Raw genomic sequence first — 27,767 nt, forward strand, 5'->3', positions numbered from 1 at the left:
GGCGATAGCCGAGAGCGACTCTAGCTTCTTGAGTGCTTAGAAAACCTCACAAGTACATCTATAACTAAATAGTGTACGCCGTAGTGTTTACCATTTGTTTTATAACAAAACATTGATAAATTGTAACAAAAAAGTTCCCTTTTATTTAGCAAACCTTACGTGACCACAAAAAAACCAGCGCGCGCGGAAAACTTGTCTTTGCTTTTGTTCAGGTCAGCAGCGTACACCCATGGGCAATTGGTGTACACTGAATTGAACAGTTAGAGTGTGCGCTTTACTTTGGTTTTGTTATAAGTACCTTCAGATGATTCCTACTTCTGTTCTTTAAATCCTTTTTTAAACCAAAAGATTGGCAAACCCTTGATGTGCAAGCTTTCGCCTTCCGCGCAAACAACCAGCGCTCGTTTTCTCTGAAGGAAGGAATTGAAGAAGGAAACTACAACATACTGATGCAAAACCAACCGCTGTACAACAGTAACGCTCACTCGTTTAAATCGTTACATGATTTGTTCAGGTCTGCATTCGACAAAGGATTTCCATGGGAACTGATAGAAGTGTTTTCAGGTAAATGAATGACTTCTGTTACGGTTTGTTCGCGTTCGTCTCTTGGTTTGCAATACTCAGTGTAAACTCCACGTTTTAATGTTTCCTTCGTTTCAGAGTTTCACAGCGTCGTATGGATTACAGCCTCTCAACCTACGTCGCTTCGAAATTCTCTGAACATTTACGAAAAAATCTTCGCGAACTTTGCGAACTAACTTAGATATTCACCCAAGACAAGAGAGTTCAAAAGTACTTTTTCAAAAAAAAAAGAAAAAAAGGTCACGTGCACGTGAACTTGTTGCATCGCTGGAATACAAATAAAATATTTTATTCTTAAAATATTTTTGGTAGGCACGCATACAAAATAAGACACGACACAGTCTACCAGGCATATATTTATATTCCCAAGTCGAGATTAAACACTTCCATATGAGAAACATGCAGAGTTTTCAAAGCCTAATTTATGATTTGTCCTGATGTGGTTGTTTTTGCCCCCTAGGACCCCCACGGATGGCCTTTTCGTGGCGCCATTGGGCTCACTGGACGGGCCCGTACAAGGGAAGGACCCCGACGGGCGAACTACTTGAAATGTATGGAATGGCTGTGGCCGAGGTGGACGAGAACCTAAAAATCAAATCAATTGATGTTCACTACGATTCTAACCAGCTTTTGATGAAGTTGGAAGGAAAGGAGTGTTGAATAGCGGCAATAAGAAAGTTGTTGATGAAAAGTTCTTATACTCTGACGCTCATACCTCAAAATCTGTCAATTACTTTTAATGAGTGCGGAAATTATGTTTAAGAATAGCAATTCATGTAGTTTGATAATTGTGGCGAGCAATTAATAAATCTCAGTCAAATGGGAAAAATTTCATAGTAACACGTACACGACTTTTTCAAACTTTCTGCAACCAAAATCGTTCCAGGGGTTATTCTTAATTTTCTCTCTCATTGACAACAAAAGGAACAGGAACGAGATAATCCATCACACTGAGTATGGAAATGCTAAAATATTTGTTTACTTCAGTTCCCTTTGGATCCCTCATCGCAATCACTAAAGGGGTGGAATTCAGTCTGTCAGTTTATCAAAGCCGGTATGTTAGATTTTTGCGCACAGAATATTTTCTTATTACAAGGCCCTGTTCGCACTACACCGAAAAATTTGGTTTGGTATTTGCAAAAAATTGAAAATTTTGTAACAACGTATTTCCTGTTTTTGTAATAGCGTTTGCACTTGAGACGTGCGAATTATTTGGGTAACCACAAATGTCAAGCAATCGAAAAAGATACCGAGATTTCGTGACAGTGCGTTTCTGTTATGTCGTTTCCCGTCAAGGACTGATCGCAAAGCAAAATGCCCCCGCGAAATGTCTTAATCGCCCTTCTTTGCTGTTTGCTTACCATGCAAAACCTAATTGGGGCTAGTCAACAATTACTTTTGGTTTTGTTGGGGAGGATTCGGCTTCTACCAATCATGGAGACTTTAACTCAGTTGCTCAACAAACGTCGACGCCGCTGTCGACTCGTAGAATCCTGGTTTGAATTGTAACTTCCTGAAGCCTTTTTCCGTAGAAATTTGAAAATGGGGAGAGAGTCATTCGACAACTTACTAACGCGACGTTCAATTACGAAATATGATGACCAGTGGAAGGGTATCTGTCAAGGGACAATAGATTTTCTCGCCCGACAAAAAACTGTAGGCCTCCAAAAGTAGTCGACGGCATCTTTGAAGTTTGGTGGCTCTTGCGAAATTTTGGTGGGTCAAAAAAATCGTTCGCACTGAAAATGGTTTCGCCTTGACAGATTTTTTTGCAAAAAAAAAAAACAAAATTTCGCGTAGTGAGAACTTAGTACTTTATTCAAGTTCGCAATGGTCAATAAACTCATAAAATGATACTATTCTTTCGAGTCAGTTCATGTCCGTTGTTTAAGTTCATGTTTTGTATAAGTACGGCTATAGTTATTTAATTAAAGGTGGATGCGTGGCTGAGCGGTTAGAGAGCTAAACAGATTACGTCAAAAAGAACTAAAAAGTGGCACACTAGGAGCAGCACTAGGAGTGTGTTACTGATGTTGGCTGATTTTCTTACCGCACCTTAAAATTCTTCTGTGATCTATTTCTTGGAAGACTAACAGCAACATGGAATCTTATTGTTTTCTATAATGAGAACGCAAGAAGTTTAGAGTGGCGACGTCAACGCTACACCTGTCTTCCAATAGATCATGACAAAGAACCAATCAAAATGCTTTAGGATTCAATTTTTCATATGTAAATAGCCATATGGTAAGCCTCCAACCTCTTTAGACTTTTCACCAACTTTTGTTCATTTGGAGTATTTTTTATTTTTAAATACACTTGCCTTGAAAATCTCGCTAATGAGGTCATCCTATTGGATTAAACATCTCCTTTTCCCCCTATTTCAAGTCATTGATTGATTTTATTTTCAGACGGAGCTAGTAAGGGGTTTATGAGGCGTTTGGTTTTGTTTTTAATTATAGAAAGGAGTTCTACCGTATTTGTGTCAGTATAAAGGAGTGGCTGCATCCCAGAAATATTATGACGCTCATGCTAAGAAGAGAGGATGTGTCCTAGGCAAAAAAAGAGAAAGGCTGTCTTGTTCACGGGCTGCGCTTATTACATCTGTGCCATGGTCCCTTGACTCTGTTTAAAGTGACCACTGTTTAAAATACATAGCTATCACTAGTGCTGGCAAATTTTCTTTGACAAAATTTTACAAGTATTGGGAAGTTACTATTGGTCAATCTTCTTTGGTTAACTAAAAATGGTAGGAACTAAAAAAATCAACACACCTACTTCGAGGAAATGGTGAACTCAAATACTTTGGAGTAGAGTAGAGTAGACATCAATATTTATACAGGATAGCCCCTTCAGTGTAGTAAACACTGGTATCAACGGGGCTCCTGTTACCCACCCATCCCACTCCAGGGGAGGACATCCATCACACCGGTAATCTCGTGCGTGGGAAATTAACGTCTCCTGCCCCTAACCCTGCAGGAGACGGGACCTCCATTTATTCGTCCCTATCCGAGAAATGGAAACGTCTTTTTTGAATTTATGTAATGAAATAACGCTCACTTTTGTTGTGTAAATTCACACTTTCGTTTGCTTAGAGGAGTGTATGGTCAAGATCACAAGTTCCCAAATGTTACTTCTAATTCATTTTTTTTCAAGCGTAAAAGGGACATTTCCACTTAGAAATATTCCCTTAAATCATTCGTTATTCAACACTTAAAGAAGTGCGTTACTCTATGAAATTGCTATTTTAACATCAGTGTGTTCGCGGTTAAGTTAATGCGTTAGGAATGATCAAAGGAATCCACTGAGTAGCCATATGGTATTTAATTCATGATCTTTGGGATATTTTCATGAAGGAGAAATCTATGTTGACGCCCTTCCGCTGAACTATCTCAGTCTTGTTCAGCAACGCTCAATCATCAATTGTTGCTGTAAATTTAATGAACATTGGGGGTGATTAAAACACGAGTTGCTGGTCTTTCTCGACCCTGTGGTGTAGAAAAACAGGGTACCGGTGCTGATTGCGACCGAAAAAGAGGCAGAGAGCAAAAGCTGAGTCACGAAAGGAGATTTGAAAAAACAGTTTAAACAAAATGTTACAGTTGTTGAACGAAGCCAAGCCAATATCGCAATTTGTCACTGCTTTACCGACTATCGGCCAACTGTCGGTCTTCTGTCGGCCAAATGTCGGTCAACTGTCGGCCGTTAGTCAGCCGACAGGTTTTTTTAAGGGAGTTGTTCTTCACGATTACACAATTATATCCAAAGCCAAAGAGCAAAACAACAAGGAGGAAGATCACAAACAGCTCCCGAGGGAAATTAAGTTATTTTTAGTTTGTTTGTATAAATCCGCTGAAAATTTTGAGCCATCATGATATAGGAACGTAATTAGAAGGCATCAGTAGCCATCCATTTTAAGCAATGACAGATAGCTCTTACACCTGTCCTCGCCAAAAATTCATGGAAGATCCGAGTATTCAGTGGCGGGAAGGCAAACCTGACTATACCAATGCCAATCAAGCTTATCTACAGGGAAGGACAAGAAACCATAAGGAAGGCTCATTAGAGAAGATTGTCGAGGATCTGGTTAAATTATGGGAAATGGAAGCTTCGCATAAAACTAACACTGAGGTAAATAGAGACCTTTTATGTTCTTATACCTAATGATCGAAAAGTTAATACTCAATTAAACGCTTTCTACTTTATCAGTTTAACAAACTTAATCGTCCCTCTCCCGATATAAGATGTGTTTGACCCTCACTTGAACTAAATAAAAATGTCAGTCAACTTCAAGACGTGTTATGTAATAAAGGTACAGGGAGTAAGATAATATCACACTAAGATCTAGCTACTGATAATGCAGAGAGAAAGAAATAGATTGTCACCACAATAGTACGAATTTTTGCGACTTATTTAGAAAACAAACCCAAATAATTTCCCACCTCTCAGTCAGAGTAAGCGGATGATATTAGAACACACCAACTGAACTGTGACGACAACACTTTGAAAGCCAAATAAAGTCTTTAAAGTAGTGTCTTAATTTATACTTTAAAAGATAGATAATATTTTTAGTGTTTTGACTTTATGTATGTACAGGTAATGTAGGAATGAATATGTAAACAAGATGCAAAGATAACTGCGATGAAACTTTTTCAGTTTGATTGTCGTTGCAAAAATCATTACACGACCTTGTACGTTAGATTAGTAAATCTGCATTAATTTTATGCACGAACACTCCTTGAATCCATGCATAAATCTTATCATTAAGACACGTTTAAGTCGTTTTCACCGTCTTTTCTTGTTTTTTCTTATTGGTTTTTCTTTTTTTAAGGATTGGCAAAGTGTTGATGTAGAAGTTTTCACCATCCGCGCGAACAACCAGCGCTCGTTTTCTGTGAAGGAAGGCATTGAAGAAGGAAACTATAACGTACTGATGCAAAACCAACCACTTTACGACAGTAATGTTCACTCGTTTAAATCGTCACATGATATGTTCAGGTCTGCATTCGACCAAGGGTTTCCATGGGAACTGATAGAAGTGTTTTCAGGTAAATGAATGACTTCTGTTACGGTTTGTTTAAGTTAGAGTCTTGGCTGGCAATACTAAGTCTAGCAGGTATATACTGATATAATCCTGAGTGGAGATTAAACACTTTTGTGTGAAAGGGCTGCAAAAATGCAGAGTTTTTCAAAGTGTTTCATAATTTGTACTGATGTGGTTGTTTTTGCCCCTTAGGACCTCCACGGGTGGCCTTTTCGTGGCGCCATTGGGCTCACTGGACGGGCCCGTACAAGGGAAGGACCCCGACGGGCGAACTACTTGAAATGTATGGAATGGCTGTGGCCGAGGTGGACGAGAACCTAAAAATCAAATCAATTGATGTTCATTATGATCCTAACCAGCTTTTGATGAAGTTGGAAGGAAAGTAGTTTTGATTAGCGTCTTCCTACCATTGTCGCCCACCTCGAAAAAGCGCCCACTCTGTAGGTAACACATGTCAATAGGCGTTCAGCCTCAAATAAGCAACGAGATAATCACAATGAGAAAGGGAAACTCAGTTAAAAAACTTTGTCTTTTTGGTTCTGCAGCATAAGTATTCAATAGGTTGAATTCAGTCCAGATGTTTATCAAAATATCACAGTTTTATCCTCACAGAATATTTATCTTTAAGCGTATTCAAAGTTGCAATGATTAAAGAATTCATAACATGATATTGTTCTTTCTGGTCATTTTATTTGCACTGTTCAAGGTCACGTTTTGTAGAAGCTTAAAGGGTTCTTTACACTGTAACAGCTGAATGCATTAAAGACTGCACAGAGAAAAGAACTTTACTCGGGACTGCTTTACTGACCAAACAGTTTACAAACAGTCCGTCATTAACGTGAGCTATATCTACAATAACTTGATTATTTCTTAAACAGTGCATGTTATGTGCCCCTTAGTTTCATTTACGCCCTAAATTAAGAATATTTCTTGAATATATATTCTTAACAGAAAATTTTAAAATTAGACTCTACACCAATTCGATATTAATTTAAGGTTACTTATTAAACCTGTTTTTCTCTTTTTCTTCCTTGTGAAACATCAATAAATTTATTTTGAAATAGACTTCTTTTGTTCGCAGAAAAAAAATATTAAACAAGCCAGTAGAGGTCGTAAGCAGAGAATGGCATTAGTTCCTCGCTGCTAGAAAGAAAACAACACACTGTACGATAAGTGTGAGATTTTCCATCTATCCTGCCAGCTTTCGTAACACGTAATTATAAATTGGAAAGGGCTATTCAGTGTATGGACCTGCAATTTTCTTCCCGAAAAAAATTTCCTTTGAACACCATGGAACATAACTCTTGCATGTGCGAATGAATAAAATATGAAAATGAGAATTTTGTGAGAAATAAATATAAAAAAAATATTAAAAAGTTCAACTAGTAACCCCAACGAGTTTCTTTTGTCCAGATCCGTTTTCTTTTACAGATTATATTTGCGTCTTCTCTGTCCTTGGCAAGTTAATATCAGTGTTTTGATATCTTCCAACATGTCGTTTGGTTCATAAGGCGCAGTGTACCGGGCAAATGGCTGGCCATCGTGATCTATTAATATCTTTTCGAAATTCCAATTGATGTCGTCGTTCCGAACAGGTGACCAGCGGATGTTACTTATGTCATCTATGAACCTGTCAGGGGCGGGACAACGGGACTGAAAAGAGACAAAGATACAGATAATAAGAAATTGTTGCAGAAATTAATTAAAATAGATTTAGGGCTTTTTCAAGATTTTCTGTACGTCACTGAAAACAAACGGAAGGCTGAGTGAACGACAAACGACGGTTACGGTTGTCGGGGAAACGACCGCGGAACGAAATGTGTTTTCACACCACTCTTTTTTTTTTTCTTTTCCTTTTTTCTTTTCCTTTTTTCTTTCGCCTGATCCCTATCGGTTTTTCGCACTCCTGTTTTCCACTTATTTTCCCTGACTGTGAACTTGGTTCACTTTTGATTAATGGTTTTGTATTTGCTCTGTTCTCGAGTCTGTCTCTTCACGCGAAATATGTTGAGTTCAATAAGGAATAAAACGGACGCCTTTTTTGCTTTAAAGGAAAAGAAGAAGTCTCCTGACAACATATTCAACGATATTATGTAGCGCTGTGCTCAGATGATAAATTATATATATTTTTTCAATACGATTGCGATTGCGATTGCGGCAATGAGTGTTTTTAATTGAGCGCTTGGCAAAAAAATAATTTAAAAAAATTACTATGGTGGGAACCTTTGCATCTGACAGGGTATAGACTTAATTACTCAATTGCCCTAACGTTGAAATCAAATGTCAAGTGAAAAGGGAAATATAAACGCCTTTCTTTCTTTGAACTGTGACTGCTGACAATCTGCTTGAGTACCGAAGTAACCACAAGGATTGAAACAATAGCTGAATGCTCTGAAATCCTTATGAAGGAAAATCACAAAACGAATCACACGTCTGCAATGAACTCAGAGGCCATGTAGCGTACGTTTCCTTTCCTAACTGTAATTAGGGACGAAAATATCGTATTGCTAGAGTTGAAGATATATAATAATACGAGTGCTTTCTGCATGAGTGTATGAGGTTTATTTTGATATTGAGCATATGTTTCTCTTTGAAGAATAATGTCTTTCATAATGAAATATTCACGACTACAGGTTGGTTAACTTTGGTTTTGAAATGATCAGTTCGTAGATCATGTTATGATTTAGTGATTTAGCTTTTTCCTCAGTATGTGTTGCGTCTAGTGTGACTTCAGCTTCCCTAAACGAAATTCTCTTGCACCATTTCTCAAACTTATCTCTTAGCGCTTCACGCTCGGGTAATCCGCGGGCAAAACAATGCTGATTTCTTTAGATGCCATGAATGTAAAATCTTTCGACGCCTAACAACATTGTTCTTTGATTATTGATGGATTACAACTTTACTAGCCAAATAGAAATAAAGCATATACCAGCCTACCTTAAAAAAACTATAAATTTCGTCTTCCTTCTCGCCATTCACGTCTCGTTTCTTGTACAATGGGAAATTGGGAACAAAACCGTGTCCAGGCCGAACATATTTCAATCCGTTCATAAGCTCGTATGAGTTTTCCGCCGGCTCTTGGGAACCAAACTGGTTGCATGGAAAACCAACAATTCGCAGTCCACAAGCATGTGGGTTTCCATCTTCTGATCTCCAAAGTCGTTCTTGTAATGCATTCAGTTGATAATATTGTAAAGTGTAGCCTCAAAAGGTAGCGACATTCACAGCCACTACAACATGGCCGTGAAATTCGCTCATAGAGACATTTTTCCCATCTAGATCTTTCGTAGTGAAGTCGTAAAAAGACTCGGCGCTGTTAAGATGACAAAGCGATCTTGATTTACGTCTTTGGGAGCCGTTCAGCCCGCCTATAAAAAGGCAAAAAACGGCAAAGAACGACCAAAGATCTCTCATCGTACCCACTCATCCGCAGAGATGTGGCAGATGGTTGAAAACATGGGGCGGTTATTTTTATGTAAATGACCTAGGCTACATTAGAGATCAAAGCTCTCTTCACCTGTCTCAAAATTTGACAAATAAACTACATTGGTCTTTATTTTTCCTTCCTCCTGAATGGACAGTTAATTTTCTTCGGTGATGTTAATTCTACTAAACATTAAACAGACATCTACTGTGGCAATAAGATAGTCACCGGGAAAAAAATGTAAATTCTCTCGGAGATGAAGTAAAAAGGGTCTAGTCAAGTAATGTCAAATTCCACCTTCAGTAAAATCGATCCTACAATATTTAACGAAAAGATTGGATTACACTTTAAAAACATTTAAGCAATTAATGAATATTTGCTCGATCGGCGTGTCTATTATTTTCGCAAGTAACAAACTAGTCTGCTGTCCAGCCGACCAATAAGAACTTAGGACTAAGAAAAAGTAATTGTCTCTCAAGAAAAGATTCACGTAGCTTCAACCAATAAGAATTTTCCCCGTCCAATAATCAAGTAAAATCAACTGAGCTTTTAATTTTTCCCCCTAACATCCTTTTATTTCAAATTAGTCAATAATTGGCCCCGAAAGATCCTGCTTTTTTGATATCGCACTGAACTATTTTTTCCATCTGCACTGTAAATAGAAAGTTCGATTTCCGAGCCTGAGCGAGGAGCGCGAATAGCGCCACTCTTTTGTAGGCACGAAGCAAGGACTGTGTTTTATTTTACCTAATTTTTTGTCTTTCTGGTAATGCGTAATGGCTTAGATGACGATGGAAAGTGTTTTAATTCTCATTCGCGAAAACAAATAGTTATATTAAAAAAAAAAGGAAAAAAAAAAAAAAAACAGCCGCAAACCCTTCCGGTGTTAAAAGCATTTAGCGTTTGTCATGGCTAATATCTCTGATGCTTGTTTTCTTGCTTCCTTGTCTATCACTAGAAACATTTCATTGCCAAGCCGAACCCTTGGTATGTTTTTTCTCTTTAAACCAACTCTTCTTTTAACGCCGATCTTCTCGTAAAAGGCAACCAACTTATTTTTGCAGCCTCCGATAATTTCGATTGCTCCGAGACCGGAAGCTACTTGTAGTGCATATGCACACATGCTCTTGCCCAGGCCCTGACCACGAAACTCGGGCTTTACAACAAGGGAGGACAGTGTAACGTTATGAACTATACTTGATGTAGGCGTCTCCACAATTTCAGACTCGCTGATATCTTTCGCACTTAGCACCGATGAATCTAAACCTGCAACCTCCATAGACTGTTGAACCGCGGGAAGCGGCAGTCTCATCCTCAGCATTCTTAAAAATTTATTTAAGTCAGGTGACCTGGAGGCGGAAGTCTCTCGTAAAACACAATGAGCGATAACTTGCTTCACTCCACCGAACGTGGCCAAAGCAACCAAATGACAGGGGAAGGTATCACGTGATTCGATCATACTGGATGTGCGCACATAGTTGGGTTCCTCGATACCCTCCGCGGTCACAGGGACGGACCACTCTGACGTCACGAGAGCTGTCGCAGCGTTGGTGTACTGTGGCACGGTGTGAAGTTTGTAAAACTCTACACTGCTGATACGAGCAACATGGCAGTGGTCATAACAAAACCAGGAGATGGCTATGGTTAAAATGGCCACACCCCAAGGGACACTGTACCGCATGACTATAGCCACACTCACAAGTACCACACAAAACATCAAAAACGACAAATGTTTGCTGGTTGCCATGGTGCGATTTCCAGGTGTATACCGCCACTTCATTTGGCACAAGATTCCTGGAGAAGGGAAATAAAAATGTAGAATAAAGAAACCAAATGTTTTGGTTTGGAACTGTTCATTTTTTATCGTCTGTGCTGGCCCCGGTGGGATGCGAGGGTAGGGGAGGGGCGGGTGGAGGATATTGGTTGTGTCACAATCAATTTACATGATCCCCCCTCTATAAAGCTCTGCAATGGCTTATGATATCAACTTATTAGCAGTTCACTAGCAGTCAATTATTTATAGTCCCCCTTTATAATCTGTCGGTGATGACTGTTCCCCTTCTCCGCTCCCCCTGAGAACCATGTGATCACCGAAACCTCACCCAGGTGACAAATAATATCAGTTCCTTACGACAACAACTTTTAATTGACACAACACGTGCGTCTGCGGAGAATAATTCGACTCACGTGCAACCAAAACTTCTCCTTACTAATCTGAAGTTGTGATCCTCACTAGAAAGGCGATCTCGAAATCTCACTCATAGAAATAGAAAGTAGTACAATAATTCGACTTTTTCGAAAAATCTCGTGCATTTCCTCGACGAAGTTATTTGAGGTCGTCTTTCGAATGTTACATGTTGCAAGCTCGTGCACGCATCTAAAATTATTTTGCGCAACTTCTGTGCGGAGAAGAGGAAAGCCGGATAAACTGGCATCCTGATTCATTCCTAGGCGTGGCTGCTCAAGTCGGAGTTTTCGTGTGGTAACAGAAAGACCCACAAGCCATGTAACTTTTCCACACACACACACACACACTACAGACACTGGCAACGTTTTTCTATGAGAAGAGTTCTTAAACCGCTTTGGATTGTCTGAAACAGTTACTCAACACGAACGTATCAGTGCAGTGGGGATGACCAAGGTTTCTAAGAGTAGCCACCGAAGGTTTGCATGCAATTTTTGTTTTTCACATGTATAAGATGAAAGATAGAAGTTTTTCTAGAAAAGACCACGTCAGTGCCGCACGAAATTGCGTGCATATTTCCTGGCTACGCCTCCCTTGGCTCTGCTTGTATCTTACACCCGTCTTCATGCCTGGGGGGGGGGGGGAGGAGAATCTCCCTCGACTAAGGAAGGGGTGGGATAGAAACTAAGAGTCAAAATTTTTCGTAAAAATGACCCTAATATGATACATTCCTGGTGTATAAACAAAGTTAAATCAAACAAAATCACACTTATGATGTTCTCCGAACTTCGCGTAACTTACAGACAGTCCTTACAAAGTAGTTTTGGGCAATTTGGGAAAAGGGAATCCATGTATCGATAGTGCCGACAAAGGTTTCATATTTCTACACAGATATTAACCTGTGACCGATCGGCTTAACGGTTAAGTTTATTTCTGAGACAAAATGTGTCAAAAACCCTTTTTGTTTCATTAAGTTTAGTTAAGCTTTTATGAACCAGCTTTTTAAATGACAAAATTGTACGAGACAAGCAAAAGTCTGATTACTGAATAGAAAGCGGCCGAGAAATTAAGGATCTTGAACACCACGCCATAAAAATGACTTGACAGTGGCCGGCTACCTTCTACAACAACGGATTAAGCCAAAATAAAAATCACTTCCGACGCGTCTCAAGAATTAAGAATTACGGTTAGCTGGCGCAATACACTCATTTCCTGGATTAACGACAAATTGGGCTTGTCGCAGTAAATAATAAACTTTCCTCGTTTACTGAGTAAACTAAAGGTAACTTACTTCTGTGAATCTAACTTGCACAAATCAAATGAACATGAAAAAGAGAAGCAAGAACTTACTTCTCTTGGTTCCAAATATACCAGATTTCTATAAGAAATTTCTGAGCATATGGTTGAGAAACCGAAAAACAAGCGAGGAATTATGTGTTTGGATAGGGCTTTGGATTTTATTTTAATTTGAAGCAAACGTCTGACTCTAAGTCCTGTTTCATGACCTCCTCTGCAGGCCCTCCCTGCTTGAGGAAAGACTCGGATTGCACCCCTCATGTTCTTACATGTAAACAACAGACGTAACAGTATCAAATCTTCATCTACTATCCTTCTTAGGTTCTGTCGTTGACAGTTTCATGGGTGAAATAAATACCCAGTGGACGTGACCACTAATCTATGAGGAAAACAGATGACTTTTTAGCTAAACAATTACAGCATAAAATCCACTAGGAGAAAGCCCTTATCTGTCCCAAGTTTTAGCTCCGCATTTCTTTTATTTTTTTTATCTTTCGTTCTCACGACGGTTAATAGTTAATACTAGCGAAGAGGGGAACTCACCGAGTGTTCTTTTAAACTGACTGAACCCTGGTGCAAGAGAGAGAGAGAGAGAGAGAGTATTCGGTCACATGCCACACAAGGGCTTTATTGTGACTCACATGGCGTTGCTGGAGGTTCTGACTGAGTTATTGTTTTTGGCTTTGTTTGAAAAAAGATTAACAGCTAAGCCTCATTTGAATAAAGTCTGTTGGGACAAAAATTATAAAGACTGCTTTTTAAAGAAACACTTTAGCATTATGATAATAATAAGAGAGTAAGTGAAACGTTATTGCGGTTTATGGCTAAGTTGAAAGTGTAAACAAGCTTCATCAGAGCGCGCGCCTTTAGGGGCCTTCAGGGGCCCTTAGCGGTTTTATACATTAAGCTAGATCACGTAGCATCCCTTAAAACTCGGAAGATCTTATCCGGAGCTTGTTTTTTCTTGTCTTTTCTCTTTCCCTAGTACAATTGTGGGGCATACTAATCCCGCCGAAAGCACTGGGTCTTTGAAAAATGAAATAAAATAAAGTACATCAAAACGTAAAACATTTTCCTTTTCCTTAACAGAGGGCTATTTCACAAGTAAAAGAAACAAAACGCGCGTGACAAAATAATTCCTTTTCCGCGTCGTTTATTGGATTTCCTTAGCCATCTTTACCGACTCCGCAAATGCCCCCCCAGATGTCCGGCAATGGGTAAAGTTTGTTCGCAACAGAAAGTCGAACTGACTGACCCCCTGATGAGTAGGTTATGAAATGTTTCCGAGTGTCTGGCGGGATTCGACATGCCTTTGAAAAAATCCTAATGCGATTACTGGCCTATCCTCTAAAGTTCATGCGCAGGAAAAGAAAGGAAAAATGAACAGCACGATGTCAGAAAAAAACATTTCCTCTTCTTGCGGTCACAAGACACTGCATAGATATTGACGCACGCGAGGACAGGAAATGACTGTATTGATCTACGCCAATTCTCAGACAAAATGCATCGTCGAACAGTGCATCAGATTTTGTTGACAAAAAAAAAAAAGAAAAGAAAAAATAAGAAAATTGCAACGAACTCTTGTGAATAGAAGTTAACATTTTGAAAAATTCCAAGACCCGTCCTTTCCCTTTGAGGCATAAATCGCGAATCTCACGTGAAGGAAAAGGAAAAGAAACCAGCAGGTATTTTTTGTCACTTCTTGTCAACTTGTCATAAAACCGGTTTGACGATCTTGTTTTTTCGTTTTCATCAACTGAAAGAACAGCTTTGTCATGCTTGTATCTGATTGGTTACCTGAAAAACTCTTTGGGTGACAGCCAATCAGAAAAGGGGCGTACGTGGGATTGAGAGGGGCGGCAACTAGGCGTACAACACGCAATTCGAAAGTATATTTATCAACGCAATCGAAGAGCCCACCATGAATTTTATCGGCTTCTTCCTCGTTTTCTTGTAAGATTTCGCCTGAAATTCCCATTGTGAAAAGTCAAGAGGATAATTTTCAGTCATGACTGAAGCTCAAGATCTAAATTTGACGTTTTCTGGATGTGGTTTTTTGGGAATTTACCATCTAGGAGTTGTGTCGTGTTTGAAAGAAAACGCTCCGGCGCTCTTGAAACGAGTAAAATGTTATGGCGGCGCGAGCGCGGGTTCCTTCGCCGCGATTGCGTTGCTTTTAGACTTAGATGTTAGTGACAGTGCTGAGTTTGTAATCAGACTGGCTAAAAGAGCGAATTCATTGACGCTTGGACCCCTTCATCCAAGTTTTAATGTCGTCAGAACACTTCGTCGATCATTCGAAAGGATTCTGCCACCCAACGCACATGAACTCGCCAGTGGAAGACTTCATCTGTCGTTAACAAGAGTTTCTGATCTCAAAAACGTTATTGTGTCTGAGTTCTTCTCTAAAGAAGATCTTGTTGAGGTGAGTTGTTTCGTAATAATCATCTATGTCGCAAATTCATTATCTTCAAACGGATTTATAGTCGCTCGCGCTGAAGGGAATTTGCATAGAGTAAAGCCACGGTCGTTCCCAGCCAGTTGTTCCCCTTCAAAACAAAAAATCGTCAACAGGGACCTTTTATCGACCTACTTTTCACGGCTATAAAATTCTGTAAGGTTTCTCGCGTGCTTTTCGTTCGGAGCGTGGTATTTTCCAGTTGCGTAATATGAAACTCTGTGATGAAACTCCGTAAGAGCGACTCTACGATCCTATTTTCATGAAAAGGATATGTTAATTTTTCTTTTTTTTTTTTTGAGTTAAGGAACTATTTCTGTAATGAAGGCTCAGCCGATGTCTGTTGCTCACATAATTTATTCGCGCGGCAAGTTGGAGTTTGTCTTTGTGATGATTGTGTGTAAAATAATAATGAGCTAAACGCGTCGCATTTTTTGAGGATTTGTTATGGCTACAAGAGTATTGTCGTGCTGTTGAAAGAGGATTTGGAAATATTTTAGAGCACAAGCCCCACCATATCGATCTATTTCCTACATTACGGTAATAAAAACTTTTGCTGTATAAGGCACTCAGTTGCTTATTTATGCTAACTTTTCAATGTTCCTGACAGTCCAGTATTTGTAATGATATTAATCATTCATTTGCTTGGTATTTGGATGGCATGCTGTAACTTGCCAACGGTTAACTTGATACTAGAGAAATTACAATCTGTCTACCTATTGGAGGTGGAAAGTTCTGCTCACATCTGTTGAATTGTTATTGGTCTAGTGCGGCACATGCCAAAAGAGATTTGATGCATATATGAATAAACATGTAGTCTCATCTTCGTAATTTGCATCATCTCGTTTTAAAGTGAAAATCTCAAGCAGTGTTTATGACAAATACAGTATAATTTGTAGATAGTGCAAGAAATTTGATGCCATCAAAGGCAGTCTCATGGACTATCACCAAGAGAAAAATAGATTGTAGGAATTTTAAAAAGACTGTATACCTTGGTATTGGGTGGTCAAAACCCCCCACAATCTCATCTCAAGTTGCATTCCATTGCCACCTCTAAAACTCAAGTTATGTAACTGACAAATTAGCTGGTTGATTTTGGATTATCACCAATCTGTAGACATCTAGGAGTTGTTCCCAGCTCTAAACTGTTGATTCGAAGCATTAAAATCCTAACAAACCATTTCAATTAGAATTTCCTTAGTCAGACAGTACTCATGTACACCTTATACCATCTGTTTCCAACAATGTCCATTTTTCTTTTTCTTTTTTTTTGTGTGTGTGGGTGTGTGATGAATTTTGCTATCAAGGATAGGTGTCATTTCCAAAGACAGTTCTGAAACAGACATTTTTTAAAACAACTACTGCTGTAACAGTTATAAAGCGAAATATCTCTGACAGATTCATAATTCCTAAATGATGAATCAATGCCTCCTTGTGCTTAAATCAACAGAAGGGGGATCTGTTGCATCACCTTACTGATGACCTCCCACCCAAAACTCCTCATTTATGTACAAGTACCTGTATATAAATTTTAATTATTCAAGACAATGACTGTTAGGTACTTTATCTTTTGTTTCAGGCATTGATTGCTAGCTCCTATGTTCCGTTTTACTCCGGAATCTTTCCTGCAAAATTCAGGGGAAAGGTAAATATTAACATGATGTCATGTGCTTTTATTAAAGTTTCCTGTTTTTCCTTAATGTTGAGTGAGATAAGGTTACAGGATTAATTATCTTAACTAAATATGTGGGGCTCAGACATATTTATTGATAGGTATTAAACAAGATTTTCTTTTCAGTGGACAGTCAATCACATAAAAGAAAATAAAGTTAAAAGATTTATTTGGAGCACAGTCAGTGTCTTGTATCATGGATGCACAAGGGCTGTAATGTCAGATGCGCACTGAATTCTATTTTTTAACTTCTTTTAAAAGTGTAAAGGGGATGATAATGGAAGATCTACATCTTGAAAATCTAATCTCTATGATCAGCAGTACAACTACAGAAAATTTCCTTTTAGTGGCAATATATATCTTGTGTAACAGAGTTATTTCAGGCAGTTTCAGATGGCTATTGCCCACCTAAATCCCATAAACAAATTGAAATACTGAAGAGATTATTTATAATAAAATTATCTGTTAGACAAGATGTTATTGTTCAGAATACTCTTCTGTTTGTGGAGTTCAGCTTGCACATTACTAGACACCAAAACTTGTTTCTAATTGACTGAATTGTGTTTTCAGTACTATGTAGATGGAGGAATTTCAGACAATCTCCCACAGCACTTCAAAGAAGGAGAAACCATAACAGTTTCACCTTTCAGTGGAGAGAGTGACATCTGTCCCAAAGACAGTTCTTCAAATGACGTTCACATTGAACTTCGAAATACCAGCATGCAGTTTACACTACAGAACCTCTACAGGTGTTCCCGTGCATTCTTTCCTCCACAACCAGATGTACTCTTTGATATGTGCAAGCAAGGATACAGAGACACATTGAGATTTGTGAAGCAGCATTGTAAGTGGATGTCTCTAAATGCACTGTTTCAATTCAAAGTATTCTTTGTTCGTCTTTTGTTAATTAGTTTAGGAACTTGGGGGGTGAGGTTTGGTAATTATTATAATTTTACAGCCATCCTCATTATCATCACTACTGTAAAGCTGTAGAAGCCTTGAATTTGAGTTGTAACAGGTATGACAACTTGAAGCAAGTTTACAAGTGCATTGCAAGCGGTCAACAAGTAAATGTAACACATTGACAGATAATAGACAGTCAATCAAGGCATTATGTATTGTTCTTGTAACTAGTTCAGTTGAAACTAAGTGGACTGGTGATTTTTTTCCAGATCCAGAGACCCTAAAGAAGGTACCAGTGCACAGGCCTTCCATGTCTCAGTATCTTCCCTCATCTTGGTCTAAGTCAAGTCATGGAATAGACAAACGACAAATCAGTGTCAGCACACTGTCTGCTTACACCTCATACAGTAGTGGAGAGGGAGATGTTTTTACAAGTTCCGAAAGTGAGGAAACTGAGAATGAGGAAGGAGAGTCGAAGCTGACCATCAGTAAGTTCATGTTACCTGTTACCTTTAAGTTGCTAATATCAGTATGCTTATTCTCAGACTGTTCTTCACACATTTCCCATAGTACCACAAGGAGAATTTGTGCAACATGAATAACTGCTTTAGTTGGTGATCATTTCCTTTATTCTTTTGACCTCAATGTGTGATACAGGGTTGATGTTAGATGCTAGTCACTTTTAGAATTTTGAGAACTTCAAACAACAGAAGAATGTGGAATTACTTCATTAAACTCCTGTAAGAAGTAAATCAATAATACGTATATAATATGGAGAACCATTCTTTTAATTCTTGAATATCTATTTTTTTACCAGTACTTCATCGCACAAGTGAGGCTGTAAATGAGGCAGAACTTTGGTCATGCTTCTTCATTCGCCGAGTGTTTTGGGTGTTAAAACTTGCAACAAAACCATGTGTGATTTCTCTGAAACAGATCTCGCATCTTGCAAACATGTAAGTTTTTCTTGGTGTGCACTGCCAATATTTGGTTGGAGACTTTGAATAAATCTAATTCTTGTTATTTTTCTTTCCTTCAGAATCCTAGAATCACTACCAAAAGTGGAGAAAACAGGAAATGAGTTCCTTGATGAACTGTTATCTATGGTCTACATGGTGATACATACTTATCAGGACAAACATCAAGTCCAGTGCTGGTAGGTATTCTTTGGATTGCAAACAAAATATTGCCACTCTCATATGGACACCACCATTCAGCAAATGTGTTTATTTCAACCTCTGAACACTGGACTTAAACTGTGCTTACATTGGAGATGGATTAACTAATTCTCTTCTGTTTTCTTTAGGAAAAAGCCTGGATGTGCCATAACTTCAGGACAGTGGCAGAAGGACATCAGTCCCATAGATGAAGAAAGTACTAGTGACATTGATGTAAGGCAAGTCAAGCATCTTGATGATGATAGTGACATCGAAGTTTTGGATGCAGAAAATGCAGAAAGCTTAATCCAAAGTGCAATGAGATGGGAAGATAATGTCAATAACAGCCCTTTTATTACTGCCAGTGATAGGCGCCGCAACCGCAATTTGGAAAGAAGACAGAGCCAAGGATCAAGTAATGTAGAGAAAGCACTTGAGGTTTCCTGTGATTATGTCATCTTAGATGGTTATGAGACTGATGTTGAATCTGAGTTCAGTGGTACTGAAGAACTCCAGGAGTGCTTTTAGTGCCTCTTGCACAAACTGCTGTGGTCTAATTACCGAGAGCTATTGATGAGAATTTTTATTTTTATTGAGTAGAATCATAGTGGTCTTTGACATGATTTTGTAATCATGGGTAAAATCACTGAGGGTTCTTCCCTTAAAACAAAAAAGAAAAGCAAAATAAAAAAACAGAAACAAAAAACAGACAGCATCAGGCTTATTTTGTCCACAATGTGTATGGGATACTAAACTCAGACATGAGATCAACACATATTTATGGAAAAAATATAATATGTATTAATAGTCACCAAGGTAACTCAGATCTCAGTGGAAAGACAAACCTATTTAAAATTGCCAAGAAATTTTTTATATGGTTTAATAATTCTTCGCTGGGCATGCCTTTGCCAGCTTATGCTTTAGTGTCGATGACTGAGTATTGTCATCTAACTCATGCAATAACTAAGCACATTATGCGAGGGATTTATTTTGTTAACAAAAAAAATTACAATGGGTCTTGTTTCAATTTTATTGAGAAATATACAGAGGGTAAAGATGTGTCCATTTTATTAAGAATGCAAAGGGTAAAGTTTTATCCAAATGCTTTTTCCATGGTGTTGACTGGAAAGGCAAGCAATGTTGATGTACAGAAATTAATTTATTGTATAAAGATATTTGATTTTATTCTTCAGACTAGACTGCCGTTGAACAAGAATCATGATAGAATAGATTAGAAAAGTTTAAGTGATATATTATTGATAAAACCACTCAAATTTGAATTTGAGTGAGCAGCAAATAATTATGGCCTTGTTGCTGTAGTTCTTAAAAGTTTGCCAATGTTTTATGTATTTTATACTGAAAGGAAAAAGAAAATTTCCATTATTTTCATGTGATGTACAGTACTAGTCCCAGTAATGTATATAATTAAATAAAGAAAATTGCTTTGTGAATGAGAGTGACTTGACCTACTTTGCAATTGTGAAATAGTTCAGAGTGCAAGCAAATCATTAATTAAAATAGCATGCAGGGGGTCTTTCCCCTGAGACAAGATGGGACCAATTTATCTCGAGATCATCTTTCTCAGGTAAAGAGTATTTGTGATGGTGTTACTCTATCAAACCCACATGCAATGCTTGCTGATTTGGTCTGTCTGCACAAGATGATTATGAGATAGTGGCATGTTTTGATTCACTTGTGATGAGCACAATTCACTTCAGGACAATCTCTCCTCCCCCCCCCCCCCCCCCACCACCACACACACACACACACACACAAAAGAAAAAGAGTAAAAATTCAAGAACAAAAACGGTATTTGAAAATGTTACATCATCAAGGATGAGAGTTGGAATAGTACAATAAGCCCCTCTTCTCTAGTATGGTACAGGGCTCTTGAAACGGTTCAAATAACCCACTAGGCTTCTAAACATACATAGCGTAAGTTTGTATGATTCTTGATTTTCAATATCTTGCAATCTATATCTCGCCTTGTTTTTCCACCGACCTTCAATGACCTATCTTTCGTTGAATACTCTTTCTGTGACCTTTAGACCTTGATTAACCTTCGCTGACCTTTACTCCTTGATTTACACAATACCACTGAAGTCGCACTCACAAAGAACTGAAACGAGAATTTGGTAGTATCGGAAGCAAAATTTCACAAACAGACATGCGGTACCGGTTCATAAAAACTGGCGCGAAATCACAAGGTCGGTAAAGGTGACTTCCGGTCATGTGAACAAATACCGTGATCCTCATTTATGATGTCATAATAGGCGGGCGATTCGCCCGATCGGCCCAGGAGTTATTCATTGCACTTGAAAATTCAGTATAGAATACATTCAGACACCTTCAACGGACAAACTGATGAAGATTGAAATTTTCTAACCATGTCTAAGGTTCAAGATTTGAACCTGACTTTTTCGGGTTGCGGATTTTTGGGAATCTACCACATTGGAGTAATGTCTTGTCTAAAACAAAACGCGACCAGCCTTTTGGGTCGGGTGAAATGTTTTGGAGGAGCAAGTGCAGGTGCTTTTGCAGCTGTCGGTTTAGTGATGAACTTGGATGTCTCTGACATTGTAGAATCGGTACTAAGACTCGGGAAAAGAGCAAATTCTCTTTCACTAGGACCTTTCCATCCGAGTTTTCAGATCGTCAAAACTGTCCGGAAAGCGTTTGACCAAATGTTGCCTGACAACGCACACGAGATAGCGACTGGACGATTGCACATTTCACTAAGTCAAGTCACTCTCACTGGCTTTAAAAATGTCATCATTTCTGAATTTTACTCAAAAGAGGATCTAATTGAGGTAAGCTAAGATTAAAAGCTATATTGATGCTTGATGAACGAAGTATGTTCAATAGATTAAAAGAAAAAAAAGATCGCAGTGCACGATTTCGTTTGTTTTAGTTTAAATGTGCTAAATAACTCGTGTAACGTTCACCATGTGTATGTTTTGTTAATTGTTAGTTTGCTTTATTTTATCAGCTGAATAAAGATCGATCGTGCTATCAATCAATTTTCAAGTCGATATTTTTCTGTCGATCTGAAAGGTGTTGAGGTCGAGAGTATTGAAGTTCAGAGCTGTTGACACTTTTATACACGAAATTGTAAAGTCTCCATACCTAATCTCTTCTTTTGATTGTCTTTTTTTAATGATTATTCATATTATTCATGAACGGAGTTATGTACCCCCCCTCCAATTAAGCGACAACAAAAGTAAAAAACAGGTGACAATATCCTTGTTTTAAAATGCTCGTCGAGTCCAAACGTTTATAGTTGTCCGGAGTGAGATTTAGGCAGGGGGGAAGGGTAGGGGAAGAGCAGGGGAGTGGCAAGACGTTTTGTTTACCTCGGAATAGATGCCCAAACCATTATCGTTTTTTTCCTAACGAAATAATGACATTGTAGAATTTGATGTCTCCTTTTTTGTTTTAAACTCTAAGAGTGACTAGCTAGCATCTTATTTCTCCTTACAATATCACCCCTAAATAACATTAAGATAACAAGAATAAAGAAAATGATCACCAGCTAGACAAGCTCTTGACTGGTAATCCTCCTTATTAAAACCATAGGAAATGAATGGAGAAAAGTATGAAGAATATGCTTTGTGATGTCAGGGTGTATAGGGTTAAGGATACAAAGATAACACTTATTTCGAGTCATTTTCAGAAGAACAACTCATTTTTTATTTAAAAAATTTAAATTAAATTACACAGTAATATTGAGTTTTATATTTGATTTTGTAAATATTACAGGCTCTTGTAGCCAGTTCCTATGTGCCAGTATTTTCTGGAATGTTTCCAGCTGTATATAGAGGGAAGGTATGTAACTGTGACTAACATACATAAAAAATTATGTTAAATATCAGTTAGGTGATTAGTCACCTCTACATATGTTGTACAAGATTGTCACACAATACAAATCCTCTTTAAAATGTGAGACAAACCCAAAAACTGCTCTGTAAGGGACCATAGAGGAATATATTCTCTGGAGTGAAAATTACTTGAATTTTTACAACTGACCAATTGCTAGATAATATAAATTTTATTTCTCTCAAATGTATGGTATACATGCATTATTTTCATTTAATTTCAAACACTAGAAATGAGTAGGTATCACTAGAAAATAGAATTTACTCTTCTATTTACAGTACTATGTGGATGGAGGAATTTCTGATAATCTTCCACAACACTTCAAAGAAGGAGAAACTATCACAGTGTCCCCATTTAGTGGTGAACATGACATTTGTCCCAAAGATGTTTCATCAAATGAATTTCACATAGAATTACGAAATACAAGCATGCAGTTTACTGGAAGTAACATTTGGAGATTGTCCCATGCACTGTGGCCTCCAAGTCAAGAGGTTTTGATTGATATCTGCAGGCAAGGTTATAGGGATACGTTAAGGTTTCTCACAGAGCATTGTAAGTTTCAATCAGTTGATATGTTTTCACATACTTCTGTTGGTTACCATTATGACAGTAATTCAATTAAGCACCCAACCATGAGTAAGTCCCCACCCTGTAGTTAGGAAAAGTAAGTAAGCACCCAGTCTTAAATAAGGGCCTTTCTAGTAGAAAAAGGACACTTCTGGTGTACCTGGCATGTTCAAGTAAACCATTTCAAAAGCCTGGGAAAATGTTGACGAGTGGTCGATAAACCCTGTTGCAGTGGATTTTTCCTCCCTAAGTTCTAAGTTATGTTCACTCTGTATATATGCAACTCATGTATGAACACAGACAACCATTTTTAATCATAGATTGAAATGACTGTAATTTGCAATTAATTTTATTTTCCAGACCCTGATACACTAATGCTTGAGTCACTAACAACAGCTTCTATGGTGTTTGATATTCTGCCATTACACAGCAGTTCTCCATCTTATTGTCAAGGATCAAGCATTATTCAGGGAGCAAGCCAGAGTTCTGATTTATCATTTAATGACAACAATTTATCCTGTGATTATAAGGAGACTGGCTTGTGTCTTGCTCCAGGAAGCCATTGGGCTGAAACTGAATTGGAGGAAGGAGAATCAAAATTATCCATGAGTAAGTGAGTCTTTTTATGTAATAATGCCCTTTTATCTGGGTATGAGTATCTATTGCTGCTGAATCATAATTGCTAATGTTTTCTCAACTCTCAGTACTTTTGGATGCCAATAAAAGTGCAACAGAAGCTGAGCTTTGGTCATGCTACTTTTTGCGCAAGTCATGTCACATCTTGGATCTTCTTGCCAGACCGTGCATCATAACTTTCAAGCAAATCTTGGTAATGCTCAAAATGTGAGTATGAATTGCAATTGATTTTATAAATTTAATTGTTTATTAAATTGTAGTTGTACATGAAAATAATACCATTTTGTTTCAATGTTTAGCATAGGAGGACATTACTTTAATTTTAGTTAACTCAATTAGTTTATATAATTATTATAAGAAAAAGTTCACAATTTAGTTTTGGTTTTTGATTTGTTGCTTGATTTTCCAGAATTTTGCAAGCTTTGATTAAGATTGAAAAAACAGGGTGCAAGTACTTTGATAACATGCTATCAGTTGTTTCCACAATGCTGCAGACATATGAGGACAAACATCAGGTTACAATACACTGGTATGACTTATTTCACTCTTTCAAAAATTCAAATTTTGTCTATCTGTTATACCCCTCTCACAGAGATATTTTTTTAGAGGTTCACCGACCCCTTTCCTGGAAATTCCACCTATGCTTTATATCTTTCTTTATAAAGGTCTCATTTGGATTTTGAATTGATTGTCATTGAGAGCTGTGAACAACCTAGCTTTAGCAGTTAGGCTTCATTGTCTTAAACCCTCTAACTCTCAGAGGTTATAAACATGTCACTTCTTTCTATGATATCCATACATTATCCACTAAAAGGTAATGAGAATACTCACACTAATCTGGTAGAAGTTTCTATCTTGATCTCTTACCAAATTCTCATAGCTAATCTGAGTTCTATTTGTTGCCATTATTTTTAGGAAATCTAAATCTTTTATGAACTTGACAGAAGAATCAACAGATGGTAAGATACATTTCTTGAATCATTGTTATTCTTTTTTCCAGATAAATATTAGAGTAGAATAAAATAAATGTTCAACTTGATCCTTTAACTCCATTTATTCTATCTCATTTGGTACAATCTGACTGAAAATAATAATCTGACTAGACGATCTGATTTAGTTTGGTATTAATCATAAGATCTGATTCAATAACAAACTAGACCTCATGGTCCATACCATAATATGCAAACTAAACCCAGTGCCATGTGGGTAGGGCAGAAGCTAAACATGACGTATAGCAATCAACAGTTAGTTGTTGAAAAACTACAGCAGGATGCCATGAGCTATTACTAAAAATATTAATATTTCTTTTTCATTTCTTCTCATTACCATCAAATCTTGATGATCCAGACTCAAGGAAACTGGACTGAATAGTCTGGATACTCAAGAGTCTGCATAATCAAAAAATATAATATTAACAAGCCAAAAATAAAACTAAATTAATTTTTCCAAAATTCCTTACAAAAAGTTATTAAAGCTTATGTTTGTTTCAAGTGGCAACAGTGTGTGCACATAGCTTTCACTGAAAAGCATTCAACAGCTTTCGGAAAGCCAGAGTTCCAACAGGAATTCCATTACATTAATCATGTGCCTTGTTTGATGGGAAAAAGTTGTTATGATAGTCAAATGTGAATAATTAATGTTCACAAAAATTTGGGAGCAGAGGAGTAAGTCCAGGTAATCTAAAAAACAGGATAATTTAGGTCTATGGCAGATAATCAAGGTTTTACTGTACTTTTATATTTTTAACAGTTGGAGAATCATCCCTTATTTTGTATGACCAGACACAAAAAGTTATCTCTGATGCCATGGAAGGACTTAGTACTGTTTACCAGAATGAACCAAGTATCTTGGTTAATGAATTCCAAGAAGGTTTTGATGAGAACATGGATGCAACAGAACATCCTGTTGACAATAGTTAGACAAGCAAAAAACCAAGAGACAAGGATGATGATAGGGGAACACCTCTTTCTCTGTAATTAATGATGAAAGTAGCTCCCATATTGAGAGCAATGATGAGTATGTGATTCTTACCAGCTGAATGGACAAAAATTTTTGTCAACAATTTCTTATTTTTAATAGGTGACAAAAGCACCAACAGCAGAGTATGTAATTTATGAACAATGAGACCAAGAATTATTTTGATTATCCTTTTGCATCAAGACAAAAATATTCATTCAGTATTTAAAATGACTTCTGCTTTTATTTGTTCAGAAATATCAAATCTTTTGGAAGGAAGTATCCTCTTAAGTTACTTTGACTTATACCTGATAATTTAGCAAGACAATGTGACTTGTGTTTTGTGTGTTCATTAATTAAAATAATTCTTCTATAAAGCCAGGTTAATGGTTATTATAAACTGTAAAGAAATCAAAATAAAGACAATACATATTATCTGAAATGGCTATTGTATATATAGGAAGGTAAATCATATTTATAAAGAAATTGTGGCAATCAGTACTATTTCACAAAATGTTGTCTTTGTTCGGGCTGATTTACTGAAGGGAGAGCATTTATATCGCTGTTAGAATAAAGTGGATGGATAACAGTACTGTAATAATGTGAATAAAATTGTTGCGACTTTCCTTTCAACTGAGTAATGTGATGATTTGTAAGAGATCAGTTATACAATGTTTATCACAGTTTTCTCAGCAGTAAAAGTATCTTGACAATTGTATGGTTAAGGGAGGGGGTTGGGCAGGTTGATGTGCATGTGATTCCTCTTTGCTGTGAAAACTAAAAAATGTTTGTGATTAAAACATCCTATATGAGTTACTGACCAAGCATGAGGTCAAGATGGACCAAGAACAAGTCCAGGTCCATGAAATTGCAAAAAAAGAACAAAATATCCAGCCATCCAATGCAACTCGATCATAGTCATTGTCAAAAAACTGAACTTTGTTAAGTCATGCCACTCAATCTTTTTCTTGCACAAGATAAAAACAGCCAAACTCTAGTGGGCAAGACTTTTTACTTTGCCCACTCAGATAACAAAGGATTTGCTTCATATTGCCCATGCGTGTCGCTGCCTGTATTATAAAGAATTATCACCTCTAATAAGAGTTTGGTATGGGCACTCATAAAGTGGTCCAGCCAGCACTTAGTAAACCTAGCCATCTATAGCCGTACTTAGGAATACCCTGCCATCCTTAAGGACTGTGCTTAGAAATGACTACCTGTCTGGACCATATATATGTTCCTTCACCAAGTAGTTTAACCCCTCCCGGTTTCCATCGGTAAGTTATTGTGGCAATCAAAAATTAATGGAGTTTGTAGACCTCTTTTAACCACTGTTACACTTAAAACCAATCATAATAACCCTGAATAACCTCGTTTCGAGAAAAAAATTTCGTTTCGAGAAAAAACCACCAAGTACCCTGCCATTTATTTGGAGATGATCATGCAAAGGCCATCCATTGTATCTAAGCTAATTCTTCTAAGATCACCGAGAGGAGGCAGGTTATGATACACATAACATTGTAGCAGTGGACGATTCTAGAAAGCATACAGCATGTACTTACAGGGTTTTGTCACAGCCTTCGCCACCCTCTTCGCATAAGTAACCCTGAAACTGCAACAGTCATCGAGAGTGGTCGACTCTTTGATCTTCGCGTCTTGTTTGCACTGCATTCATCGTTTTCTGAAACCAAAGCTACTTCATTATTCACAGAGTATGCTGATAAAAAAAAATTACAGATCTATCATGCACAGGCAACATACTCAACATACTTTAGTATTGTAGTTTGCCGCTTTTCTGAAGAAGGTGTGAATTAACCCTTCCACTGCTGCGGACGGGGAGTAAAAAAATAAATAAGTAATTCCTTACCAGGGTAGCGAGGGGTGAATGTGTCACTTTGGAGGAAATCATAATTTCTCACAAATAATTTCGGTTTAGGTCTCTTTGCTGCGGAATATTTAACATTTTGAGCAAAATAAGAATCAGTCGAATTTTATTTCACGAATTTTCGAAGAA

General features: G+C 37.7%; 5 protein-coding genes and 1 pseudogene across 10 annotated transcripts in view; 4 read left to right on the plus strand and 2 right to left on the minus strand.

Moving 5' to 3' along the window:
- The window catches only part of LOC111326017 (uncharacterized), a 5,351-nt gene extending 3,929 nt beyond the window's left edge, over positions 1-1,422 (plus strand). Inside the window, exons 2-3 of the mRNA XM_088734610.1 lie at positions 349-564; positions 1,043-1,422. Of these exons, the coding sequence (XP_088590736.1) occupies positions 450-564; positions 1,043-1,242 (315 nt within the window). The 5' untranslated portion in view covers positions 349-449 and the 3' untranslated portion in view covers positions 1,243-1,422. The remainder of the gene's footprint in view (positions 1-348; positions 565-1,042) is intronic.
- A 2,850-nt stretch (positions 1,423-4,272) lies between these two features.
- LOC111325995 (uncharacterized) lies at positions 4,273-6,291 on the plus strand. The gene is made up of 3 exons (XM_022929911.2): positions 4,273-4,710; positions 5,411-5,627; positions 5,816-6,291. Exons 1-3 carry the CDS (start codon positions 4,501-4,503, stop codon positions 6,007-6,009), a joined length of 621 nt encoding a protein of 206 aa, XP_022785646.1. The 5' UTR covers positions 4,273-4,500; the 3' UTR covers positions 6,010-6,291.
- Positions 6,292-6,293: 2 nt separating this feature from the next.
- LOC111325994 (glutathione peroxidase 2-like) lies at positions 6,294-9,083 on the minus strand (annotated as a pseudogene). Its single transcript, XR_015992185.1, has 2 exons — positions 8,561-9,083; positions 6,294-7,276 (listed from the first exon to the last, which is right to left on the minus strand). The product of XR_015992185.1 is annotated as a glutathione peroxidase 2-like (transcript).
- Positions 9,084-9,151: 68 nt separating this feature from the next.
- LOC111326000 (uncharacterized) lies at positions 9,152-27,617 on the minus strand. 5 transcript variants are annotated; one of them, XM_022929915.2, is made up of 3 exons: positions 27,524-27,617; positions 27,316-27,434; positions 9,152-10,841 (listed from the first exon to the last, which is right to left on the minus strand). In XM_022929915.2, the coding sequence occupies exon 3, from the start codon at positions 10,825-10,827 to the stop codon at positions 9,934-9,936; it is 894 nt and encodes a 297-aa protein (XP_022785650.1). In that variant the 5' UTR covers positions 10,828-10,841; positions 27,316-27,434; positions 27,524-27,617; the 3' UTR covers positions 9,152-9,933. The 5 variants fall into 5 exon arrangements, 3 of the variants coding, with proteins under 3 accessions (XP_022785650.1, XP_022785651.1, XP_088591107.1); XM_022929916.2 differs by having other exon boundaries at positions 27,316-27,446; positions 27,524-27,583; XR_002694403.2 differs by lacking the exon at positions 9,152-10,841 and adding an exon at positions 22,385-23,099 and having other exon boundaries at positions 27,524-27,615.
- Positions 14,409-20,169, plus strand: LOC111325998 (uncharacterized). The gene is made up of 7 exons (XM_022929913.2): positions 14,409-14,953; positions 16,566-16,631; positions 17,229-17,502; positions 17,831-18,049; positions 18,379-18,517; positions 18,601-18,717; positions 18,868-20,169. The coding sequence occupies exons 1-7, from the start codon at positions 14,537-14,539 to the stop codon at positions 19,244-19,246; spliced, it is 1,611 nt and encodes a 536-aa protein (XP_022785648.1). The 5' UTR covers positions 14,409-14,536; the 3' UTR covers positions 19,247-20,169.
- Positions 20,494-26,386, plus strand: LOC111325999 (uncharacterized). Its single transcript, XM_022929914.2, has 8 exons — positions 20,494-21,528; positions 22,478-22,543; positions 22,873-23,146; positions 23,522-23,770; positions 23,866-24,004; positions 24,207-24,326; positions 24,713-24,756; positions 25,547-26,386. The coding sequence occupies exons 1-8, from the start codon at positions 21,106-21,108 to the stop codon at positions 25,714-25,716; spliced, it is 1,485 nt and encodes a 494-aa protein (XP_022785649.1). The 5' UTR covers positions 20,494-21,105; the 3' UTR covers positions 25,717-26,386.
- Positions 27,618-27,767: the final 150 nt, after the last annotated feature.

This window comes from Stylophora pistillata, chromosome 10 (genome assembly GCF_964205215.1).
Source record: "Stylophora pistillata chromosome 10, jaStyPist1.2, whole genome shotgun sequence".
NCBI lineage: Eukaryota > Metazoa > Cnidaria > Anthozoa > Scleractinia > Pocilloporidae > Stylophora > Stylophora pistillata.